This window comes from Papio anubis, chromosome 12 (assembly GCF_008728515.1).
Source record: "Papio anubis isolate 15944 chromosome 12, Panubis1.0, whole genome shotgun sequence".
In the NCBI taxonomy this organism is placed as follows: domain Eukaryota; kingdom Metazoa; phylum Chordata; class Mammalia; order Primates; family Cercopithecidae; genus Papio; species Papio anubis.
This window is the reverse complement of record NC_044987.1, coordinates 102,148,419-102,171,974: the sequence shown is the minus strand read 5'-3', so window position 1 is coordinate 102,171,974 and position 23,556 is coordinate 102,148,419. Positions and strand designations below refer to the sequence as shown.

The 23,556-nt window shown below is 57.7% G+C and overlaps 1 protein-coding gene across 3 annotated transcripts; it reads right to left on the bottom strand.

Annotated features, from left to right (window-relative positions):
* Positions 1–1,360: 1,360 nt before the first annotated feature.
* Positions 1,361–23,556, bottom strand: MYBPC3 (myosin binding protein C3). 3 transcript variants are annotated; one of them, XM_009186108.4, is made up of 35 exons: positions 23,453–23,556; positions 22,061–22,327; positions 21,310–21,423; positions 20,826–20,924; positions 20,588–20,736; positions 19,284–19,401; positions 18,714–18,762; positions 18,508–18,537; positions 18,282–18,335; positions 17,884–17,886; positions 17,483–17,500; positions 17,067–17,230; positions 14,060–14,192; positions 13,829–13,831; positions 13,590–13,714; positions 13,402–13,507; positions 13,139–13,305; positions 12,563–12,728; positions 11,715–11,821; positions 11,580–11,609; positions 9,681–9,820; positions 9,345–9,425; positions 8,545–8,704; positions 7,678–7,782; positions 7,379–7,567; positions 5,850–5,984; positions 5,011–5,178; positions 3,876–3,964; positions 3,513–3,708; positions 3,158–3,297; positions 2,778–2,937; positions 2,530–2,666; positions 2,031–2,217; positions 1,803–1,887; positions 1,361–1,667 (listed from the first exon to the last, which is right to left on the bottom strand). In XM_009186108.4, the coding sequence occupies exons 1-34, from the start codon at positions 23,475–23,477 to the stop codon at positions 1,829–1,831; spliced, it is 3,873 nt and encodes a 1,290-aa protein (XP_009184372.2). In that variant the 5' UTR covers positions 23,478–23,556; the 3' UTR covers positions 1,361–1,667; positions 1,803–1,828. The 3 variants fall into 3 exon arrangements, with proteins under 3 accessions (XP_009184372.2, XP_003909978.2, XP_009184373.2); XM_003909929.5 differs by having other exon boundaries at positions 1,803–1,839; XM_009186109.4 differs by lacking the exon at positions 17,884–17,886.

Below are 23,556 nucleotides of genomic sequence, written 5' to 3'. Positions count from 1 at the left end.
TTCGGGCTCCCTGGCTGCCTTGCATTAAATGACACCTCCTCTTGGCTCAGGCGTGAGGAAGGCTGTCCCTGGACTCTTAAAAAGGCACCTCAGGCTGGAAGGAAGGAAGGAAGATGAGGTCCTCCACGTCCAAGCTTTGGCACACGGAGGCCCCAGCTCCCCTGTTCTGGTCTCCTAGAGCAAGGCTGCAGGAGGAGCTTTCCTTCCTGGGCACCTGGGGGCCCTGCAGAGAGTTGGGCTGCCGTGAACTGAACGAACGGGCTGCTAGAGGGAGCAGCCAGAGGGTGTCCTCACCTGAACTGAGATTAAGTGAAAGAAAGCCAAGGCCCTGGCCCTCTCCATTCCCTTACAGGTGGGTATGGTCCAGAGAGGTGTGGTGACTCAGCCAGGGCCTCCCACAGGGCCCCGGACTCCTGGCCAGGAGTGTCTTCCACTGGGTAGAACTCCCAGAAGCTCCCCTAGGAGCCGCCTTCATGGAATTGTCCTGGAAAAATCTGGCTGCGCTCTCAGGGAATTTCTGAGACCTGCTGGCTTCCCCCACCCAAAGGGAAACTGATGCTCGGATTTAGGGGAAGTGAGAGCAGAGTGGGGCCCTGGCCCTGACACCTTTCTGGTCCCCAGGGCCCTGGGCTGGATTGGGTTGCTGTCTCCCACTGGGGATATGAGTGTGTACCGGCTGTTGGCTTATTGATGGCTGGGACCGCCAAGCCACCTAGTGCAGCTCCACCCCAGGACAACACAGATTCTGCCTCACTCCACCCCCAGGCGGCTGTGACCGGGGCCGCTGGCACAAGGATCACGCTGAGTACCTAGGACCAGTTAAATGCGCTTTCCGCTGTCACAGCTCAGTTTCATCATCTGAAGAGTGAATGCCGTAGGGGAAGACAGGTTCCTTCTAGTGTTAATGTTTTATGAACTCAGAAACCACTCTGGGCCTGGTTTAATCATTGAGAAAACAACAAAAATATCTGCCCTCACTTTGCTGTGAAGATCAATGTCCCTGGGCCTTTTTTTTTTTTTTTTTTCTTGAGACAGGGTCTCACGCTGTCACCCAGGCTGAAGTGCAGTGGCGTGATCTCGGCCCACCGCAAACTCTACCTCCCGGGTTCAGGTGATTCTCGTGCCTCAGCCTTCCAAATAGCTGGGATTACAGGCACGCCACTATGCCCAGCTAATTTTTGTATTTTTAGTAGAGATGGGGTTTCACCGTGTTGGCCAGGCTGGTCTGGAACTCCTGACCTCAGGTGATCCGCCCGCCTCTGCCTCCCAAAGTGCTGGGATTACAGGTGTGAGCCACCGCACCTGGCCATCCCCTGTGCATTTTTATGAAAACAGGCACACTGAAATTTAGTGAGAAGAGTGAGTTTTCTGTGACTGCATTAATCTTTTATTGCCCAGTACACATTGGGAAGACACAGCAGGCCAGAAAGGCCTGTCCCCAGACATCCTTTCTTGAGGTCACCCTCCTTTTACCCCAAAGATCCAGGAGCTTCAGGAGCCCTGTGGACCAGTCTGTGCAACACTCACTCAGGCCTGTCCAACATAGCTGTCCTGCTGATCCCCCACCGCAGCCCAGGAGACAACACTTGTCACACACACATCCAACAGCAGGGAGCGGTTTCCCCAACTTCCCTGCAGGCTCCTGGTATGGGGCTGGCATCTTGTACCTGCAACACAGGTTATCTTATGAGTGAACGGAGGCCCCCTACAGCCTCCCATTTACTGATGGCTGCCCCCCGACCAAGGGCCAGGGCTTAGCCACGGACTTGTGCCCTGGGTGTCAGGTGGTCTGGAGTACATACCTGGCCATCCCCGGGAGCCAGCCTGGTCACTGAGGCACTGCAGAAGAGGAGGCCATGTCATTGTGTCCTCCCAGCCTTCTGGAAGCTAGTACCCATCTGGTCATGACAGGGTCCTTGCCCTTGCAGTCACAGCAGGTGCTTGGCCCGGGACAACAGAGCAAAGCCCAGGGTCCCCACTGCTGCCCTGCTCTTCCCGCCTCCCAGGCCCTGGCCCCAAGGGCTCCTCACCTCGCACCTCCAGGCGGCACTCACACTGTGCCTCGCCCTGTAAGTTGGTGGCCCTGCAGACATAGATGCCTCCGTCAAACGGGCAGGGCTTTCTAATCTCCAGAGTCAACACTCCCTGCTTGCTGAACATGCGGAAGCGGGCATCCTCTCCCAGGTCCAGGCCATTCTTGAACCAGGAAATCTTGGGCTACAATTAAGGTAAAGAGAGGGAGGGAAGCCATCCAGGCTGAGAGGGGACCTGGCAGGGACCCAGGGAGACGCATTTCTGTTTATACTCGGTGGGGGGTGGTCCCACGGAGTCCCTGACTATGCCCAAGGCTGGAAACAAACATGGAACCAACAGCGAGTACCACGGCCCTGCCCAGGGAGAGAAACCCGGTCCATACACCCCAAGGTGGAGAGAAAGCAGAGGAGACAGGCTGGGGAGAGGACTGCTCGACATTGGGGCCTGTGAGCCCCGCCTCCTGGTCGGCCTGGTCCAGTGCCTAAAGTTCCCTACCTTGGGGCTACCCCGGACAGCACAGCAGAGCATAGTGGTGTAGCCTGCGATGACCGAGCGGTTCACCAGGGGCTGGGTGAAGCTTGGGGCCTCAGAGAAGTCCAGGGCCTTATAGTTGGGTGGCTCATAGGTGATGCCTGTTGGTGACAGGACTTGGTACTGAGAGGGCCACACCAAACTAGGCCCCCCTCCCTGTTCCGATGGCCTCCCTGCCCCAGCCCCTGGTGGGGAGAATGAGGATACAGCACCTGGTCTGGGGATAAAGACGGGCTCCTTGGTGGTGGCCGCTGTGTCACTGGAACCAACCATGTTCTGGCTGAAGACACGGAAGTAGTAGCCATTGCCAATGATGAGCTCTGGCACCACGCAGTGGGTGCGGCGGTAATGCTCCAAGACGGTGAACCACTCCTGGGGGCGGGGAGGGAGGGGAGGCATCTCTGGGCCAGGCCTTCCCCGATGCCGAGAGCCTCTCCTGGGTGCCCTGGGCATCTCCACCCGTACTGTGGAGGGACTCAGATCAGCAGAGGGAGGGTGAGGGGCCCGTGGTGAGGACAGTGAAGGGTGGCTGCGGCCTGGGTCTGCCGGGCCTAGGCAGGGTGCACGTGGAGACCCCAGACCCTGGGCTCACCATGGTCTTCTTGTCAGCCTTCTGCACTGTGTACCCCCAGAGCTCCGTGTTGCCATCATCCTGGGGTGGCTTCCACTCCAGAGCCACATTAAGACCCCAGGCCTCAGTGACCCGGAGATCCTGGGGAGGACTTGGCTTGTCTGCGGGAGACAGACCCAGTCGGGTCACCACTCTTTCTGACAGTGAGCAGGGGGACACCGGGCTCCAGGGACTATGCCACCCCTACCAGCCAGGGCCAGGCCTGCTGGGGCACTGAACTGGAAAATGTGAGCTGTGGGTTGGGTCAGCCCTTGGACCCAGCAGCCCAGCTCAGGGATGGGAGACAAGGGGGCTCAAAGAGGCCTTGGCCACGCACCGACAACCTGCAGCACCAGGGTGGCCTTGTCCTCCATGTTCTCAATGCGCACCGTCACCTGGTAAGTGCCTGAATGCGCGCGGCGAGCGGCCCGGATGAACAGGATGGTGTCTGTGGGGCTGTTGCGGACGCTCACCTCCTCGCCTGCCAGGGGCTGCCCCTCTTTGGTCCAGGTCACCTGAGGCCGCGGCTTGCCCTGAGGGGAGGAAAAGCTTAACCCTGAATGTGGATCTCTCCAAAGGCCAGCTGCCACCCCCACCTCTGGAACCTCAGATCGGGCCAGCCCTGAGACATCAGTCCGCTGGATGGAAACAACACACCGTAGCCTCTCTCCCCTGGGGGACAGGGAGGGGCCAGTCCCACCTGGAAAGGGATGAGGAGGTTCACAGGCTCCCCGACCTTCTTCTGAATGGTCTGACGCAGGTGCCTGGGCAGCTGGAGCCGTGGCCGTTCTGTGGATACAGAGTGGGTAGCTAAGTGAGGGCCCGCCACGGCTCTGAGGGGTGCCACAGCTCCAGCCTCCCTTGAGACAAGCCCCAGAGAGCTGCAGCTAAGAAAAAAGCTGCCTGCTGGGCCCTGCACCTCCTTTAGCTCCTGCTGACACAGCAACTCCAGCCTGCCCAAGCCCAGCTGGCTTCCCTGAGCCTCACCACACTGCTTCAAGAGGCAGGGATCAGAGAGGGTAAGCAACTTGACTGAAGTCACACAGCTAGTAAGTCATAGGCCAGGGTGTAAACCCTATGCCCTGTGCTGTTTCCACTCGAGTTTGCTGCCTCGTTCCAGCTTTGAGAACCAATCCTTACAAAAGATGGACCCTTTGTTGGGACGAGGAACAGAGGAATGGGAAGTGGATCCCAGAGGGACCAATCTGACGACAGACATAGACAATACTTACCTGTTGGAGCTGAGACACTCCTGGAAGAGAGCTTGGGTACTGTGGCTTTTATTTTCCCTGTTCCAGAACTAGGGGTCTGACATAGACCAAGAAAGCCTTTTCCGCACTTTTTTTTTTTTTTTTTTTTTTTTTTTTTTTTTTGAGACATTGTCTCACTCTGTCACCCAGGCTGGAGTGCAGTAGTGTGATCTCAGCTCACTGCAGCTGCCACCTCCCGGGTCCAAGCAATTCTCCTGCCTCAGCCTCCCAAGTAGCTGGGGGACTACAGGCACCCACCACCACACCCGGCTAGTTTTTGTATTTTTAGTAGAGACGGGGTTTCACCATGTTGGCCAGGCTGGTCTCGAACTCCTGACCTCAAGTGATCTTCCTGCCTCAGCCTCTCAAAATGCTGGAATTACAGGCTTGAGCCACTGTGCCTGGCCACCCTCTCTGCACTTTTTCCCTAGGCCTAGAGCATGGATGATGGCTCCAACCCCTCCTGTCTCTGCCAGCGTTCTGGGCAGAGCGTTCTGGGCCTCCCCAAACGTCCCCACCTCCACCGGACACCAAGGGCCTGGGGTGTCAATGGCGGGTCTTGTGACTGCATGAAGGGGCACTCACGCAGGATCTCCTGCACCGTCACCGGCTCCGTGGTGGTAACAGGGGCTCCAGGCCCTGCCATATTGTGTGCACGCACTCGGAAGAGCAGACGGGCCCCCGTGGGCAGGTCCTTCACCAGTATCGACGTGTGCTCTGTCAGCCCCCGCAGGGCAGCCACCCACTCTGAGCCTGGGGGTGGGGAGGGGCAGTCAAGGCCACAGACTGTGTCACCACCGACACCCCATCCCCACTGCCCACTCCTCTGATAGGAATCTCCAGGATTTAAATATGTTTTTATTTTTTAAATTTTATTTGTTTATTTATTTTTGAAATGGAGTTTCACTCTTGTCACCCAGGCTGGAGTGCAATGGCGTGATCTCGGCTCACCGCAACCTCCGCCTCCTGGGTTCAAGCGATTCTCCTGCCTCAGCCTCCCGAGTAGCTGGGATCACAGGCGCCCACCACCACACCCAGCTAATTCTGTATTTTTAGTAGAGACGGGGTTTCTCCATGTTGGTCAGGCTAGTCTCGAACTCCCGACCTCAGATGATCCGCCCACCTCGGCCTCCCAAAGTGCTGGAATTACAGGCGTGAGCCGCCGCGCCTGGCCTTAAATATGTTTTTAAAATGTAGTTGCTGATTTCGCACTGCTCAAAGAAGTGTTACAGTCAGCTTTACTCTGCATTTGTTTTTCACTAGGCAAGCTTTTTTTGCTTCTGAAAACAGAACAGGTATTTCTCTGGATGTTCTCAACTTTAGGCAAAAGTGGGCCAAAAAAGCCTGACTATGGGTGAATCTGCTCAATGGCAAGGTGAGCATGTTCTTCGTTTGGGGAGGGGGCTGGGGGTGGGGACACTCACCGCCCTCTGGGCAGTACTCCACGCTGTAGCCGTCCAGGCCTCCTGCTCCCACGCGCTCTGGGGGCCGCCACTTGAGGGAGACTGTGGTGTCAGAAACGTCCTCTACTGCCAGGTGGGTGGGTTCGCTGGGGGGACCTGGGCAGAGGAGAGGTCAGAGAGGGGTCTCAGCAAGCCTGGGGAAGCTGGAGATCCGTGGCCTAGACCCCGAACTGCCCACTGGTCACATAGGGGGCACTTCCTGTTCAGCTGGCTTTTAGCCACTTTAAGGAATATTTTGTCTCTGTTACAAGACTTGTCTGTAGATTGGCTTAAAAACAAACAACAACAGCAGCCAGGCATGGTGGCTCACATCTGTAATCCCAGCACTTTGGGAGGCCAAGGTGGGCGGATCACCTGAGGTCAGGAGTTTGAGACCAGCCTGGCCAACATGGTGAAACTCCGTCTCTACAAAAACACAAAAATTAGCTGGGCACGATGGTGGATGCCTGTAATCCCAGCGACTCAGGAGGCTGAGGTGGGAGAGTCGCTTGAACCTGGGAGGCGGAGGTTGCAGTGAACCTAGATCGCTCCAGGACTGCACTCCAGCCTGGGTGACAGGGCGAGACTCCATCAAAAGAAAAGAAAAGAGAAAGAAAGGAGAAAAGAGAAAAAACCCCTAAAACTACAGGAAAACATGGGAATTTCCTGGCACCGTATGATTACGTGAGTTGACTAAGAACTGAACAAACCAGGAGTCAGTCCCTAAAAAGAGAGGCCTGAACCCTTCTCCCCACAGGCCCCAATTCCTGCCATCTTCCCAAGCTGTGCCCCATCCCTGGGCCCAGGGGTCCCTGGCCTGCACTTGCCACAGACAGCTGCCCCTGGACTCACCCACCCTGGTGGGAACAGGTGTCCTCCCGAGCCCTGCCACACCCTCAGCACCTGTTCTACCCACTCAGACCCCATTATACAGATGAGGAAGCTGAGGCTTCAGGGAGGGATGACTCCAGTTGGCCTCCTGGAGACCGTGGAGCTGCCTCTGCCATCTCTGAGTCTTGGTCCAGGACTCTTTCCACAGACAGACGCCCCTGAGACCCCTCCACTAACCACAGCCCTTGCCCCATCCCATAGGTGACAAACCCTGGGTTGAAGGGTGTGGGGAACAGGGGACAATGAACATTCACTGGGCACCTGCTAGATGCCAGATGGCCTCTGCCTGCTCATACCATCTCATCCTAACAGCTCTCTGAGGTAGGCAGTGTCATTATTCCCATTTTGTAGACATGGAAAGAGAGGCTTGAAAGTGAACTAGGGGTCGGTGTAGTGTGAGAGTCAGTTCCACCCCAACCAGCTGGGAGATCTCAGGCAGGTCGTTTAACTGCTCGGAGCCTGTTTCCTCATCTGTAAAATGCCGCTGAGTATCCCCAGTCGAGGCTGAAAGGAGACCGTGGATGTGAGTGTCTAGCGTGGCTGCCTGCGGAGCAGCTGCTATTACTGGGGGCCTTTGACTGAGGAGGGAGTGGAGGCAGGACCAGGTCAGGCAGGCTCACCGATCGGCATGAAGGGCTGGGAGGCAGGGCTGGGCCTGGACATGCCGATGGCGTTGACTGCGTAGACGCGCATCTCGTACACCACGCCCTCAATCATGCGCCGCGCTTCGTGGCTCAGCTCCTGAATCAGGTCGAAGTTCAGCCGCATCCACCGGTAGCTCTTCTTCTTCTTGCGCTCCAGGATGTAGCCTGGCTCGGGGGAGGTGGCGGCTCTGGTCTGGGACCCAGGCATCCCCACACCACCTTCCCTCGGATCTGTTCGGCGCCCTCGCACCTCCGCCTGGCGCCCTTGCACTCACCCAGGACCGGCTGCCCGCCGTCGTAGGCAGGCGGCTCCCACTGTACGGTGCAGGAGTCCTCTCCCACGTTGCTGACCTTCGGGGCCGCGGGTGCGTCTGGCACGTCTGGAGGGGGTGCGGTGGACATATCAGCCCTGCCCCGCTCGGGGCCTTGAGTAATGTTGCTCGTCCCCTTCCCACTCCAACTAACTGCCACCGGCTGCCCCCACCACCTCCAGATCCAAAATCCAGAGATCTTTCTAGAATGCATTTCTTTCTTCTTCTTCTTCTTCTTCTTCTTTTTCTTTTTTTTTTTTTTTTTTTTTTTTTCAGTGATACTGAGTCTCACTGTGTTGTCCAGGCTGGGTCTCGACAGGATGCATTTCTCATCATGTCGCCAGCCCTCCATCAACACTTTAAGGCTTCACACTGCCCATATTCACCCCTGTCCTGGCTCTGATCCTCCCAACCCTACCCAGTCCTCTCCTGACACGTTTCATTCATTCTCCACACCCAAAAGACCCTTTTTCTTTCCCTTCTCCACCCCTTTGTACACAGTTTCCTCTGCCTAGGATGCCCTTCCTCACCATCTTCTCAGCCTCCTAAAGGCATTCCCCCCAGGCTCTCTGGGATGGCTCTCTGCTCAGTGCTCCCATGGCCACTCTGGACACGGCTCATGTACAGCCGTGTCGCAGGAAATCTGCGGGATGCAACTGCCTCCATCTCCCCCACAGCGGGGCTCCTTGTGGGCAGAAAAACCTGTCCTGTTGCCACTCAGCTCAGGGAGCATGCCCGTGATGTTTGTCGAGTGGCTGAATGAGCAAATGGATGGGCCCTCCTTGGGGCTGCCCCTCTGTGTTCTCCAGCTTGGACCCTGGCCGGCCTCACCGATGACCTTGACTGTGAGGTTGACCCGGTCCTCGCCCACAGGGTTCTTCACCGTGACCGTGTAGACACCCTCATCTTCCTTCTCTGCCCCCTCGACCGTGAAGATGCTGCGGTCCTTGGTGGTCTCCACACGGACCCGGCCCTCGGTCTCACACAGCAGCTGGGGGGATGGAGAGTTGAGGTGAGATCCAAGTCAGACCCCAGAGGCCCCTGCAGTCTCTGCAACAACCAGATGTCCCGGGGTCCATGGGGGTAACACAGCCTGTGGGAAGACTGCACCCATGTCAGCATCTAGTTCAAAATCCTCTCTGTGGCACCGACCGAGGGCAGGGGCTCAGGTTCTAGCTTTGTCAGGGGACCTGGGGCAACCACCTGTCCTCTCAGATGAGCTAGCGTGAGGACCCCTCAAGACCCCAGCCTTCAGAAGAACCAACAGTGCCGGGCAGGAAAAAGACCCCAGCAGCTACAGTGGCAGGAAACTGCCTCGGAAACTACTCTGGAGTTGAGAGGAAGCACAAAGTCAAGGTCAAGGTCAGCTCAGGATGAAGGGAGCCAGGGAGCAGCCCAGTCATGAGGGCTTCCTCACAATAAGAGGGTGTCCACATCCTTGTGACGGCCATCAGCACACTCCACAGAGACCCTGCCTGAGGTGTGAGGGCCCCACAGGGACCCTGCTGGGGGCAGCAACACACCTCGCCAAGTGTGGCACCTCCATGGAGACCTCACCAAGGGCTCGACACCAAATGGGCAGAAAGTGATGGAAGACAAACGAGTCCCATCCTGACCTGAGCCTCACTCACCTTCTTGTCAAACACCCACTCGTTGCTGTCACCTGCATCCTCTGGGGCATCTGGGGCTGGTCTGGCTTGGGACTTATTCCCCTGGGAACAGGGCAGGAGGGAAGTAGGGAGCAGAGGAGCTGACTCAGCCTGGAAGCACCCCTCTGCTTCTTCATCCACCCCCGACCCACACTGCCCATCTCGCCTGCCCCCTGGCCAGTCGAGCCTCTGCTCTCCCACGGGGTAGCCAGCAGCAGGGCGTGCACACGTGGGTGGGGTGTGCAGCAGGTCCAAGCACTTGGCTGGCTCCACACACCCACCTCACAGATGAGGAGATTGAGGAGGGACCCACCGTACCTGCGTGATGGCCTTCTGCCAGATCACGGTGGGAGCAGGGTCCCCAGAGATAGGGACGTCCAGACGTAGCTTATTTCCAGCTACAACCACAATGGTGTCTGGTATGCGGCCCGGGCAGTCCAGGTGGATCTTGGGAGGTTCTGCAGAAGAGACAATGTAGTTCAGAGAAACCGGAGAGCCGGGAGGAGCATAGGTCACTGCGGAGGGGCCACTCGAGAGCCCGGGCCCCTGTTTGTTGTTTTTTTAGACTTGTATTGAGGTATAGTTTATGCTCAGATCTGACTGTAGGCTGATGAGTTCTGACAGATGAATACACCCATGCAACCATTAATCCAACCAAGATCTAGAACATTCCCATCATCCCAGGACGTTGGCTGGGAGGCTTGTAATATTCAGGTCAGGTCTTTCACCATGGCGTTTTTGAAGACTGGGGAACATCGGTGTCTTTGCTCCTGCCCCCACCATGCACACGCACGCATATGCATGCACACGCACATGCATGCACACATACATGCACCTATGCTCTGCACACATACACATGCCGCACATATGCACATGCATGCATACGCACATGCACGCGCATGCGCTCTTGTTAAGTGCGATAGCGTGCGTGATGATGCGATGATCTTGCTGATGCCGTGCTGGCGTGAAATCGATGCTTACGCGCGATGCTTGATGTGGTGTGCCGCGATGCATTCTCCAGCGGTTAGCGATGCTGATGCGCGATGCGATGCCGGTAATCGCGGTGCAATCGCGCGCGTGCCAGATCAAATGCTGCCGTCTGCTGTCACAATGCTGCGTCTGTCTGCGATGGTGCGTGCTGCCATTAACGCGTCGCCGCCGCGATCGGATGCCGCGTCAATCGTGCGTCGCTGCGGTGTAGGTAACAACGCGCGCGGTGCCGATGCGTGGATATGGCGACGTCGCGATGCGCGGTCACCGATGCATTAACGCGCAATGCCGCTGATGCGGTAATGCCTGCGTAATGCGGTCGCGTCTGTCCCTGCAATCCCCTGTCCTGATCCAAGGTTCCCTGGCCAAATCAGGAATCTGCCCTCAGTTAAACAAAGCTAAACAAAGGCAAGTTTCTTTACTGATTCGATTGCTTCCGAATAAGCAAGAAGTGGGGCAGGTGTTTGCTGCTTCCCAAACTAATTTCATCAGAGAACTCTTTTCAAGTGGGTTAACGATGTTAAATGAACCCAGTTTGGAAAGCACTCCAAGTATGCTGCAATCTGGATTATTCTCCTGAAGTTAAACTTGTGAAATGTCTGATTAAAGCTTAATCCTGGGCCGGGCGTGGTGGCTCACCCCTGTAATCCCAGCACTTTGGGAGGCCGAGGCGGGTGGATCATGTGAGGTCAGGAGTTCAAGACCAGCCTGGCCAACATGGCAATACCCCGTCTCTACTAAAAATACAAAATTAGCGGGGCGTGGCGGCATGCGCCTGTAGTCCCGCTACTCAGGAGGCTGAGGGAGGAGAATCGCTTGAATATGGGAAGCAGAAGTTGCAGTGAGCCGAGATTGCACAATTGCACTCCAGCCTGGGCAACAAAGTGAGACTCCGTCTCAAAAAAAAAAAAAAAAGAAGAAGAAGAAGAAAAGATGTAATAATAAAAGTCACACCTGTGACAGCACTTGACAGCTCTGACACATCATGTCACCTCATCTTTATAACTACCCTATGGGGGCGGCACTATCAGGGTTCCCATTTTAGAGAAGAGGAAACTGAGGCTCACAGAGATTATAATTGACCTGTGGTCATGAGTGGCAAAGCTGGAGCTGGGCCCCAGGACCCCCACTTTTGATCCTTGCTCTTCCCTCTGTGAGTGGAGGGGAGGCCTGCGTGGGTGGGTTGCGGAAAGTGAGCAGAACCAAGACTCGGGCCCCGAGACTCACCCTGCCTGGGTACGAAGTCAATCTTGACCTCTGCAAGAGAAGGAAGGGCAAGTGGCATGGGGGCAAAGACAGGGCCCAGTGACAGGGGCTCCTGGTCCCACTGCCCCCACCCACCCTACCCCGGAGCAGGCTCACCCATGAAGTGGAGCTTGGCTGACAGGTTGCAGGCGAAGCCCTCGGGCACAAAGCTGTAGTCAGCCTCGTCGGCAGGTGTGACGTCGTCAATGGTCAGTTTGTGGACCCTGCAGGGAAGCACAGGCTTAGGGGACCCCACTGGGCCACACACCCCTGGCCTCACCAGATACCCCAGCCAGGGTCCCCAGGAGGCCCTCACCTCGTCCTGGCTTGTTGGTATTCTGATTTTTAAAAATGCCTTTTTTTTCTATATTATATAATTTTCCAGCTCTCCCATGTGCTTTTAGAGGTAGGCAGTGTAAAAGTGATTTCCACATCAAAGCATCCCCTTGGCTGGGCCCTTGGAGACTGGGCAGGGGTTGGGTGTCATTAATCTCTGTGAACTTGGGCCCAGCACGGCCAGCCCAGTTGCTCCCGGGATGAGCAAGAGGGCGGGAGAGGCAGCGAGGGCCTCTGGCCAGAGCCGGCCTCCTTGGTGGCCTCCTGCCCTGCCCTGGTCACAAGCTGGGGGAGGGCGCCAGGGAGCTCTCAACCCTGTCTGTGTCTCTCCCTGCTGCCTCATTGTCTCTGTTCCTCATTCTTCTCTGTCTCTGACGAACTCTCCTCTGTGTGCGCCTCCCTGTGCATATCTTTCTGTCTCTATAAAACTATTTCTGTCTTTCTGTCTCTGTCTTTTTGGGTCTGTTTCTCCCTCTCTGTGGGTCTCTGTCTCAGTCTCTGTCCTGTCTCTGTGCATCTGCCTCTCTGTTCACCTGTCTTTATCTCTCTTTCTCTCTGTTTCTTCCTGTCTTTGTCTCTGTCTCCATCTCAGTCTCCACCCGTCCCATCCGCCTGCCCTGCACACTCACCGCCCGATGTGGGACACCTTTATGCGGCTGTCGGGCACCAGCTCCTTCCCGTTCTTCAGCCACACGCCCCGCACATTCTCATCTGAGACTTCACACTTGAACACCGCCTGGTCCTTCGCGCCCACCGTCAGGTCTGCGATGCTCTGGTACACCTCCAGCTTCTTTTCTGCAGGGCAGGGCTGAGCCATTGAGCTCGGGAGGGTGTGTGGGTGTGGCGTGAGTCCCTGTGGAGGGCGTGTAGGCTCCTGGGCGCTGGTGCGCATGTGTCTGGGTGCATGTGTGCATGTGAAAACGTGTGTGCCTGTGTGTGCCATGTTTGCCTATGACGGTGCAGTGCACATAAGGAACCTCAAGTGTTTGACGGGTGACGCTCACCAGGCCTGTCTGAGCCTCTCAGTACCCTCTGGAGTGGTCACTTCAGCATCGTCATTTTAGAGATGAGAAGGGTAAGGTTTAGGCGGTTAAAGGCCCAAGGTCACAGGGGCCTTAAGCCCAGGTTTGCCTGCTCCCCTACAGGGTGGGGTGGGGGCTGCGAGGCCCAAGCCTTGAAGCCTCACGTGCCCCGGCCTGGCTCACCTTGCACGATGAGCTCAGCCAGCGCCTGGCCCCCACTGGTGCGCAGCGCGTAGTGCCCCGTGTCCTCCAGCGTGGCCTCGTTGATGATCAGGCGGTGTCTCCGCCCGTCCTTCTTGAACCGATATTTGAAGGTCTCCTCCCGGGTCAGCTCCACCCCGTCCTTCAGCCTAGCCGGGTGGGCGGGTGGCAAGTGCTGTGGCCTCTTCTGCACAGATGCCCCCGATGCTCAGCCCTGCCCCATGCCCCATGCTTCTGGAACTCACCATTTGACTTGCGCCCCCTCCTCCGATACTTCACACTCAAACTCCACCCGCTGTCCCACCATCACCAGCTGGTCCTCCAAGGGGCGCGTGATGAGCACAGGGGGCTCTGTCCAGGCAGGGTGAGCATGAGGGTGGCTCCTGAGGCCATCTCCTCCCCAGGTTCCCCCGGCCTCAGGCCCCAGGCCCACCTTTGACAAAGAGCTCCGTGCTGCACTTCTCGCCACCCACCACGCACTGGTAGGCTGCGTCGTCTGCCAGTGAGCACTGGCTGATGGTCAGGGTACGCTTGGCACCAATGGACTCAAAGATGTACCTGGGTGGGAGCCACAGGGAAGTGGCAGGAAAGTCGCGGACACACCTCCGGGCCCAGCGCGCCCCATGAAAACCCCTGTGCCCCCCACCCCAGGCCATCCAGAGGGGAACTTACTTGCTGTGGAACAGAAGGGGCCATTGGAGTGTTCCCGACGGGAGGAAGTGAGCCCGAGACAAAAGGAGAGAGGGAGAGGACCGGCAGGAGCAAGAAGAGGGGAAATTAGGCCCAGAGAGATGGGGCTGAGAGCCACAGTGAGTGAGAGACACGCATGTGGAGAGGGACAGGAGGCAAGGCTGTGGGGGTCCCCACCTCCACCCGAGGCCCCCTCCCCACCCCAGGCCGCACCTGCCACTCATCTGGATCTCCTGGCCATTCTTGAGCCATTTGACTTCAGCGTCAGGGTCGGCCAGTTCCACGGTCAGCCGGATCTTGTGGCCTTTGCTCACCTGGTAGGCCGGCTCCAGCTTCTTCTGAAAGGCTGAGCACCACCCCTCAGCCCCGGCCAACCCACCCCCACCGCCCACACCCTGCTCCCCCAGGCCAGGCTACTGTGGCTGGGGCTGGGGCCCAGGTCCTCCCCCAATCCCCTCTGTGCCGCCCCGCCTCCACTTCGCTCTCTGTGCCTCTCTTTCTTTTTGTGTATTTGTTTTCTGAGACAGAGTCTCACTCTGTCAGCCAGGCTGGAGTGTAGTGGCGCCAACTCAGCTCACTGCAACCTCCGCCTCCCAGGTTCAAGTGAGTCTCCTGCCTCAGCCTCCCGAGTAGCTGGGATTACAGGCGTGTGACACCATGCCCAGCTAATTTTTGTATTTTTAGTAGAGACGGGGTTTTACCATGTTGGCCAGACTGCTCTTGAAATCCTGACCTCAGGTGATGCGCCCGCCTCGGCCTCCCAAAGTGCTGGGATTACAGGCGTGGTGTCTCTACGTATTTGTGTCTACGTGTCTATCCACCTCCTTGTCTCTGTCTCTCTGACCTTGTCCTTCTGTCTTCCTTGGGGTCCTCTCCACCTGCTCAGCTCAGGAATGGGGTTAGGGGCTTCCAGAAAGACAGAAGCTTGTCAGGAGAACTGGGGCTGGGACAGATGTGCCTTCTTTTCTCTCAGCAACCCCTGAGTTTTGTATTCTTCCCAGGAGCTCCCACCTAGCGGCCCTCTGTGCCCAGCGCTGTCACTCCCATCTCAGCCCCTGGGGCCAGTGCAGTGATCCCCGTGCTGCTGCAGTGGGGGAAACAGGGCTCAGAGAGGTGACTGGCCCATGCCACCAGCCCAGCAGGTGTGTGGCAGAGCTGCGTCTGGCCCTGCCCTGTGACAATGCCTCCTCTTGCGGCCGTGTTTGTAATAGCCCGTGTTGCTGCTGCTGAGCCCAGGGAGGAAGTGGGGGCTCCATCCACGGAGCAGAGAAGGACCTCTGAGTCCTCAAATACTCTGGCTGGGCCTGGAGTCAGCTGCAGAGGGGCAGAGATCTACTGCTGGGTGCTCTGTGACCTTGGGCTAGTTCCTTAATCCCTCTGTGCCTCGGTTTCCTCCTTAGTAACATGCAAAATGGTAACAGTCCTTCCATCATAGTATTGTTTTGAGAATTAAATGAGACAATTACATAAAGCACCTAGTCCCTGGCTTAGGAAGGAATTCGCTCTTTTTTTTTTTTTTTTTTGAGATGGAGTCTCATTCTGTCACACAGGTTGGAGTACAATGGCACAATCCTGGCTCACTACAACCTCTGCCTCCCAGGTTCAAGCGATTCTCCTGCCTCAGCCTCCGGAGTAGCTGGGATTACAGGCACCTGCCACCATGCCCAGCTAATTTTGTATTTTTAGTAGAGACAGTGTTTCACCATGTTGGTGAGGCTGGCCTCGAACTCCTAACTTCAGGTGATCCACCCACCTCAGCCTCCCAAAGTGCTGGGATTACAGGCGTGAGCCACCGTGCCCGGCCAGCAATTTGCTCTTTTTACTATTGTTGCCCTTCCTGGAAGACACCCCTACCCTCGGAGGTCCCGGTCTGCCTTGCCGGCCTCCATCTGTTCCTCCCGGGGCACCTGCAGTCCTTTGCTTGGTGTCCTCTGGGATCAGCAGTTCAGGGGTTAACCCAGAGGAACACTGGTGGCATCCAGGGGATCCCTGACTTAAATGAGGCCACAGTGCAGGTAAGGGCCAGGCCACCTAGTGATGGGGTGATAGGGAACCCAGTGAGGCTGAGACACAGGAAGGCAGAACGGAGAGCTAGGGGGCCTGGGGAAAGTTAGCAAGGAGGGACTAACCAACTCCTCTCCCTGTCCCCACGATCGTGTGTGTTTTGTGTGTGTGCTTTGGGAGGGGCTTGTCTCCCATCCCCTGCATGGAAGCTGACCCCTCCATTCCGTCGGTGTTTATAGAGCGCTCGAGGTGTGTGCCAGGCCCTGTGCTAGACTCAGACACGGTGGGGAGCAGGCATGTGAGACTCCTGTTTTGCCGGTTCACACCCGCCCTTGTCAACCCCTCAGTGGAGAAGAGCTAGCCTGGGCTCTCCTCCTTCCACCTGGCTGGGGGTGAGGGGAGCTAACCTGAGTCCTCCTGCTTTGTTTGCCTGTGAGGAAGATTAACCAGGCTCTTCTCTTTGCCTGCGTGTGGCTCTCCAGGCTTAGCGGGTCTCTTCCCTTTTCTTTTGGGTGTGGAGAGGGTTAACTGGGCTTCATTTCTTTTCAGAAGAGGGTAGAGAAAGAAAGGGTAGGCCGGGTGCGGTGGCTCAAGCCTGTAATCCCAGCACTTTGGGAGGCCGAGACGGGCGGATCACAAGGTCAGGAGATCGAGACCATCCTGGCTAACACGGTGAAACCCCATCTCTACTAAAAAGTACAAAAAACTAGCCGGGCGAGGTGGCGGGCGCCTGTAGTCCCAGCTACTCGGGAGGCTGAGGCAGGAGAATGGCGCAAACCTGGGAGGCGGAGCTTGCAGTGAGCTGAGATCCGGCCACTGCACTCCAGCCTGGCGACAGAGGGAGACTCCATCTCAAAAAAAAAAAAAAAGGGTAGCCTGATTTTTCCTTGGTGAGGAGGGTTAACCTGAGTTCTGTCCTCTTCCTTGTGGCTGTCCTGGCCTAACCTTTGCTCTTCTCTTCTGTCTCTGTGGCAAGCGGCTAACCTGGGCATTCTTGACTTTTTCTACACAAGGAGGGGTTAACCTGGACTCTTCTTTCCTGTGAGTCTCTGTGCTAAGCTGGACTCTGCTCTTTCCATGTATGTGGATGGGGTGGTGGGCTAACCTGTGCCCTCTTCTCTCCTGTGTAGGGAAGGGCTAGCCTGTGCCCTCTCCTCTCCCCTCTGGGGAAGGGCTAACCTGTGCCCTCTCCTCTCCCCTCTGGGGAAGGGCTAACCTGTGCTCTTCTTCTCATCGCGCCTCATGCCCTTGAGCCTCTTCAGCATGCCGCGCAGGTCGGTGACGCCGTACTGGAAGGCGATGCGCTCGTACTCGGATGGGGGTGCCTGCCGTAGGATCTCCCACACGTCCTCCTCTGCTGGTGCCTCCAGCTTTGAGTCCCTGTGTCCCACAGTCCAGGCTGTGGCTGGGGGCAAGACTGCAGCCCCCTGGGCGGGGCTTCCTGGACCCAGGACCAAGGAGCTATAGCCACCCCTGTCCCTCTGCCCCTACCCTTCTGGTGGGGCAGCTGGAGGTGGTCTGGGTCCCAAGCCAGGTCTGGGGGCCAAGGGAGCTTAAGTGGGGCTGGAGATTTGGAGGAGTTCCTGGCAGAATTAAGGGTGATGAGGGTGCTGTGCTATGATGAGCACTCACCTTGGGGTCCGGAAACTGCTGCTCCGGAGGCAGGGGGAGGGCAGAAAGGGTAGGAGACACATGAGAGGTGTGGCCGCCTTCCCTCAAAGACCCGGACCCCACCCATGGGCCTTTACCTCCTCCCTATTCTCCACATTTGCACTCCCTGTGTTGTGGGGCACCCATGCTGCTCCGGAGGCTCTGGCGGGATCTCCTGTGTGCATTATTTTTTCTTATCTCTCCTAAGCTCTGACGGATAGGTGGGTGGCAGGAGAAGCCCAAGGCACAGAGACTTACCCCTGTCCATGGGAAGCCACACCCTGCTCTGAGTCTCTCACCACAGCCTCTCAGGGAGGGGACGGGATCCCCTCTGCACCCACTAGCGCCCGGCTGCCCCTAAACACCCAGACCCCATTTCTTACTCTCTGGGTCACAGCAGCAGCAGCCATAATGGAGGCGCCGGGGGAGAGGGAGAGAGAGGGCAGAGAGAACGTAAGCCAGTTGGGCCGGCCTGGTAGACCCTGCAGCTCTGGGGACCCTCTCTCTGTTGCTTCTGGGTCCCCGGAGTTTACGGAGGGAGTTTTGCAGCCCTAAGTGTGGAGTGGCCGTGGGGGACACTGTGAGGACGCCTGTTCACGGGACATAATGTCTGCAGAGCCCTTTAACTCCTTCCACACCGGGACCATCCCCTCGACAGACAAGGAAACCAGCTCAGAGAGGTGCAATGTTGTGCTCAGCGTCACACAGCTGGCAAACCACAGTGCTGGGATTTGGAGCCAGGCCTCACCAGCTGCCCCAGGAACTGCCACCCAGGACTCACCTCTTCTTCAGCAGTGAGCTGAAGTCCAGAATCCCAGCATCCTCGTGGCTGTCACTATGGAGAGGGACCCCCAGTGAGGCTGCAGTGAGGGACTGGAAGGGGATTAGGAGCAGGACAGGGAGTGGAGTGGGGAGGGAGAACGTGACGCTGGCCAGACTGGGCTCCCGCCCATCTCAGACCCCTGGAGGTTTGTGGATGGTGCAGATAGGGCCTGGGGCAGGGGTACCTGATCCGCCGACCACCTCCAGCCAGGCTCCTGTGGGGGTTAGACTCAGTATCCTCACCTGCCCGGGAAGCTTGCTGTCCCCTGCAGCCCCCACTGACTTCAGCTCCACCCCACACATCATCCCCAGCCCTGACCCCCAGTCCAGACCCTGAAGGGCCTCAGACTCCAGCACTGGCCTCTCCCAGGTCCTGAGGATGGTCACTCACGTGCGGCGGAAGGATGATAGGAGGTCCACGTCTCCGGTGCCCACGGCCTCTGGGTTCAAAGGGTGGAGAGATGGGGGAAGGGGCTTCAGAGGGGGGTCGTTTGAGAAGCCCTGCCCTGGGGGTGGCCTCTGAGTATTCACAGACTTGCCCATTCATGACCCCGTGAGGCTGGGCATCTGCCCCAGGACCTCACCTTCCCAGCCTTTCCCAGGGTCAAGGTACCAGGGAGGCGGTATGGTTTATTGTCCCCAATTCCCACCCATCTCTCAACTCACCTTCACCCATGGACCAAACATTCAGACAGTGCCAGGCCGTGGGCCAGGAGCCGTGACACCAAGATGATAAAACAGAGTCCCGCCCAGATGAGACCCGGACTCAGCCCTAATTAGGTCCCCACGCCTACCCTGAAAGCCTCTGGATTTCTCACACACTGTGTGTGCAGCACTGGGCACGTGGCCAGCACTTGTGCCTGGACGGGACGAGGCATCCTCCTTAGTGTTGGGAAATGGAGGCAGGGGACCAGGACCCATGGGGAGCCCGAGCCCAGGATAGTCACGAGGGCCCCCTCACCATGGACAGTGAGATTGAAGTTGGAGCAGTCAAATTTGTCCTTGGTGGACACCTCGCAGCGGTAGCCGCCAGTGAAGGCAGGCTGGGCATCGGTGATGTGCAGCTCGAACAGATAGACCTGTGTGCATGGAGGGACAGGGCATCAGGGGACACCAGGGGTCGGGAGACAAGGCTCTGCACCCTTGAAGGAGACTGGGAGTGGCTCGTGCCTGTAATCCAGCACTTTGGGAGGCTGAGGCGGGCAGATCACATGAGATCAGGAGCTCCAGACCAGCCTGGCCAATGTGGTGAAATTCCATCTCTACTAAAAATAAAATTAGCCACGTATGGTGGTGTGCACCTCTAGTTTCAGCTACTTGGGAGGTTGAGGTGGGAGAATCGCTTGAACACGGTAGTGGAGAGCCACTGCACTCCAGCCCGAGCGACAGAGGGAGACCCTATCTCAACTAATATTAAAAAAAAAAAAAAAGGAGGCTGGGAGTGACAAATGCTCATCAACCTTCTCACCCTCGGGTTTAGTTAACCCATAGAGTTTTTGTATAGAGAAAGGGGACTATCTCAAAACCCATGACTGCCATCTGCTGGCACATGGTTGTGGTGAACTACAGTGCTTTTGTGCAATGCACAGCCCCGCACATGTTGGCCCTCTCCTGCTACAGGCCCTGTCTCCTGGCCCAGGACTGTGGAAGGTTGGGAAAAGCAGAGGCTTGGAGTGAACACACAAAGAGACTTAAGTCTTAAGGTTCTGGTGGGCAGGGTGGAAAAACACAAAACACAAAAAACCAAGGCTTAAGGTTCTAGGCCTATGTCTAGGTGACCTTGGAGCAACCACTTAACCTCTCAAGCGTTGGTTTCCGCGTCTGTATAATGAGTAATTGTTCTGGTCAATCCCTGAGCGTCCCTTGAGCCCTGAGCCCTGATACACATCCAGGGGCTTTACAACCCCACTAGCTGGTGCCCCATGCTTCACGGTGTCCTCCAGACTTCCTGACCACCGTGCCCCCGCCCCCTCCCCCCGCCGATTCCACCAAGCCTTATTAGGTGCTCCCTTGAGGCGATCATGTCCTTCAAGTCTCCCATGTCCCCCACAGCACTCCCATGCGTCTCATCGCGCTCCCTGGCCCCCAGGCCTCCAGGATCTCCCTGTGGGCCCCTGGCCCCTCCACCTGCCTCCCAGATTCCCCACGCCCCTTGCTTGCAGCTCGTGTGCGCCTCAGGTCTCATGGTGCCCTCTGTGTGCCTTGTGCCTTCCAGGATTCTCCATGTCCCCTCTCTCCGTGTCTCCACGACCCCGGCGGACCCACCTTGTTGGCACGGTCATAGCTGTCATGCAGCTGCAGGTGCTGGCCCACCTTGCTGCTCAGGTCCACCCATTTGCCCTTGAACCACTTGACCACAGGCGGCTTCAGGAGGCTGGCGCCGGCCACACGGGCTGAGAAGGTGATGCTGCCACCTGCAAGGGCAGGGCGACAGGCCCAGCTTGGGGAGTGTCCTGCTGCCCCCCTTCTCACCCCAGTGCTGGGCACAGCAGCTCACACTCACCCACAGTCACCTCGCCATCCTGTGGCCGCATCACGAAGAGGCCAATGGGGTCATCAGGGGCTCCAGGGGTAGGGTCGTTGCGAGCTGCTGAGCTTGACCCTGTGAGCAAAGGCTTTTTTTTTTGAGATGGAGTCTTGCTCTGTCGCCCAGGCTGAAGTGCAGTGGCGTGATCTTGGCTCATCGCAAGCTCTGCCTTCTGGGTTCACGCCATTCTCCTGCCTCAGCCTCCCGAGTAGCTGGGACTACAGGCGCCCGCCACCACCCCGGCTAATTTTTTTTTTGTATTTTTAGTAGAGACGGGGTTTCACCGTGTTAGCCAGGGTGGTCTCGATTCCCTGACCTCGTGATCTGCCCACCTCGGCCTCCCAAAGTACTGGGGATTATAGGCCTGAGCCACGGCGCCTGGCCAACCAAAGGCTTTTGAGACTTGCCCTGGACACCCTCTACCCACGGATCCTGCCCCTCCCTGCCCAGACCCTCTCACCTTCGGGACTTGGGGCACTTTCTCCCAGCTCAGCGGCTGGGGCCAGGGTTTCTCCAGGGGTTCCAGTGGCCTCAGCAGGGGCAGGGGCAGGGGCCAGGACGGGCTCTGCCTTCTCTGGAGAGGATCAGATAGGAGTCGTGGTACAGTCACTAACCAGAGACCCCTCCACCCTCTCTCTCCTGAGCGTTGGACCCATGAGCCCACTGTGGATGAGGAAAGTCTGCCATGGCTGTCCTCCCGCTGCCTGGGCCCCTCAGAGGCAGCTCATGCTCAGCTGGAAAGCCACCCTGCCTCTCACATTCTCCTCCCTGTCCCAGGTCATCAGTTCCCACATCCTCTGCACCTGCCCTGAACAGTTCCAGGTCCAACCCTGCTCTGCCCCAGCCTTAGAGCAGCCCCACAGGCTGGGCTGCACTCCCCTCATCCACACCTCCTGGGACTTCGCTGCCAGCACACAAGGTGCCCTCTGTGCAGGGTCATCTCCCCAGGGAGGTCTGCAGGGGGAGACTGGGGTTGTGTCTTGTTCATCTCTCCCACCTACCCCATGGCTGGAACAGGCCAGGATGGCACCTGGGGTACTCAGAGAGGTCATGTAAAGAAAGGGGGAAAAGGGGTTCCTGGGTGGGGGCACAGCCACAGCAAAGGCAAGGAAGTGTGAAAGTACCTCCTGTTCCCTGGATGGATGGAGAGGTGCTGGGCTGTCCCTCCCCCCAGGAGCCTGAACCTCAGGGAAGCCTGACCAGAATCTTACCTGCCTCTGTGACCTTGAGGTCGAACTTGACCTTGGAGGAGCCAGCAATGACTGCGTAGGAGCCCTGGTCGGCAGGGCCCACCTCCCGCACTGTCAGTGTATGCCGTGTGCCCTCTGTGGCCAGGCCATACTTGCTGCTGGCTCCGATGTCACTGCCTCCGCGCTGCCAGCGCACCTTCACTCCTGCCCGCTCTGTCTCCACCTCAAACACGGCAGGGCTGCCTGCGGCCACTTCCACTGACCGTGGCTTCTTGCTGAAAGCTGAGACTGTAGGGCCAGGTGGAGGCTACAGCGGCCCCTGGTTGGAGCGTGCACCCCACCCCTGCAGCCCCTCTTAGTAAATACTGTGCTAGCACTTTCCACGCATCCCCTCGTGTAATACTCTACCAGTTCTCCTAGGTAGTTGCAGTTATTCTGTTCATTTCTCAGAGGACACTGAGGCTCAGAGAAGCTAAGCAGCTCCTCCAAGATCACACAGCTGGTAGTCGGAAGAGCCAGGGCTGTGGTCCTGACCTCCACGCAAGACTTTTGCTGCATGTGTCCCCTGGATACTCCACTTTCCCTGCTTGGAGACACCCGTGATGGACTCGGCTTCCCTTCCCCCCACCATCTGGGGCCCTTGGCAGGGGGCGGGGAATTCTGCCTACTTGGAATGTGGCCAAATTTGTCCTCCAAGGACCTCAGGCTGAGAATCAGCAACTGAGATAAAGCTGGCCTAGGAGGGCGTTGGGGGATGGGGACCTGGATCTCTGCCCTGGACAACCTTGGTAAGGGCATAGCCCAGGCCCAGGACCCTGGGCTGTGATTTTCCCTGCCCTTGGCCTGCGTTCTGGGGCTCCCGACTGTCCTCTCTCAGAGAAGGAGGGGCTGTGTCACCCTCAACATGGGGGCCACATCATATAGGCTCATGAAGCAGATAATGTCACAGCCAGGAGGAACCAACCCAATGCCACCACTACCCCCAGCGCCCCAGGTTGGGAGACTGAGACCCAGAGTGGGTAGAGACTGGTCCGAAGGCATGCCGTGAGCCTGGCTCAGCTCCACACTAAACACGGGCTCTGTCTGCGGGCAACCTTGCTGTGGAGGGCGAAGGAAATGGGACAGGGAAGAGGTCCTTTGCGTTCTCAGAATGGATTGACCCCGGGTGCTTCCTGTCTCGGCTGCGTCCTCTGTCTGTGTCCCTGACCTTGGGTTTACCTTCACCTCTCATCAGAGGGATAGGAAAAAGAAACCGAGAATCAAAAAGGACCCCCGAGGACTGGCTGCCCCTGTCCTGGGGCTCAGAGGCCACGTCCTCATCAGCCCCCTCAAGAACTCCCTCCTAGCCCTGCTCCCCAATTGTGGACACCCCCCTGCTCCCCCACTTAGACCCAACCCTAGTCCTAAAGCTACCTGGCTTCTTCCCCGGCTCAGGCATCCTGAGAGACGTCACACCAGGCACCAAGCAGGCACAGGTCACCCAAAGAGGGACTGAGTGGGGTCTTGTCCTTCCCACT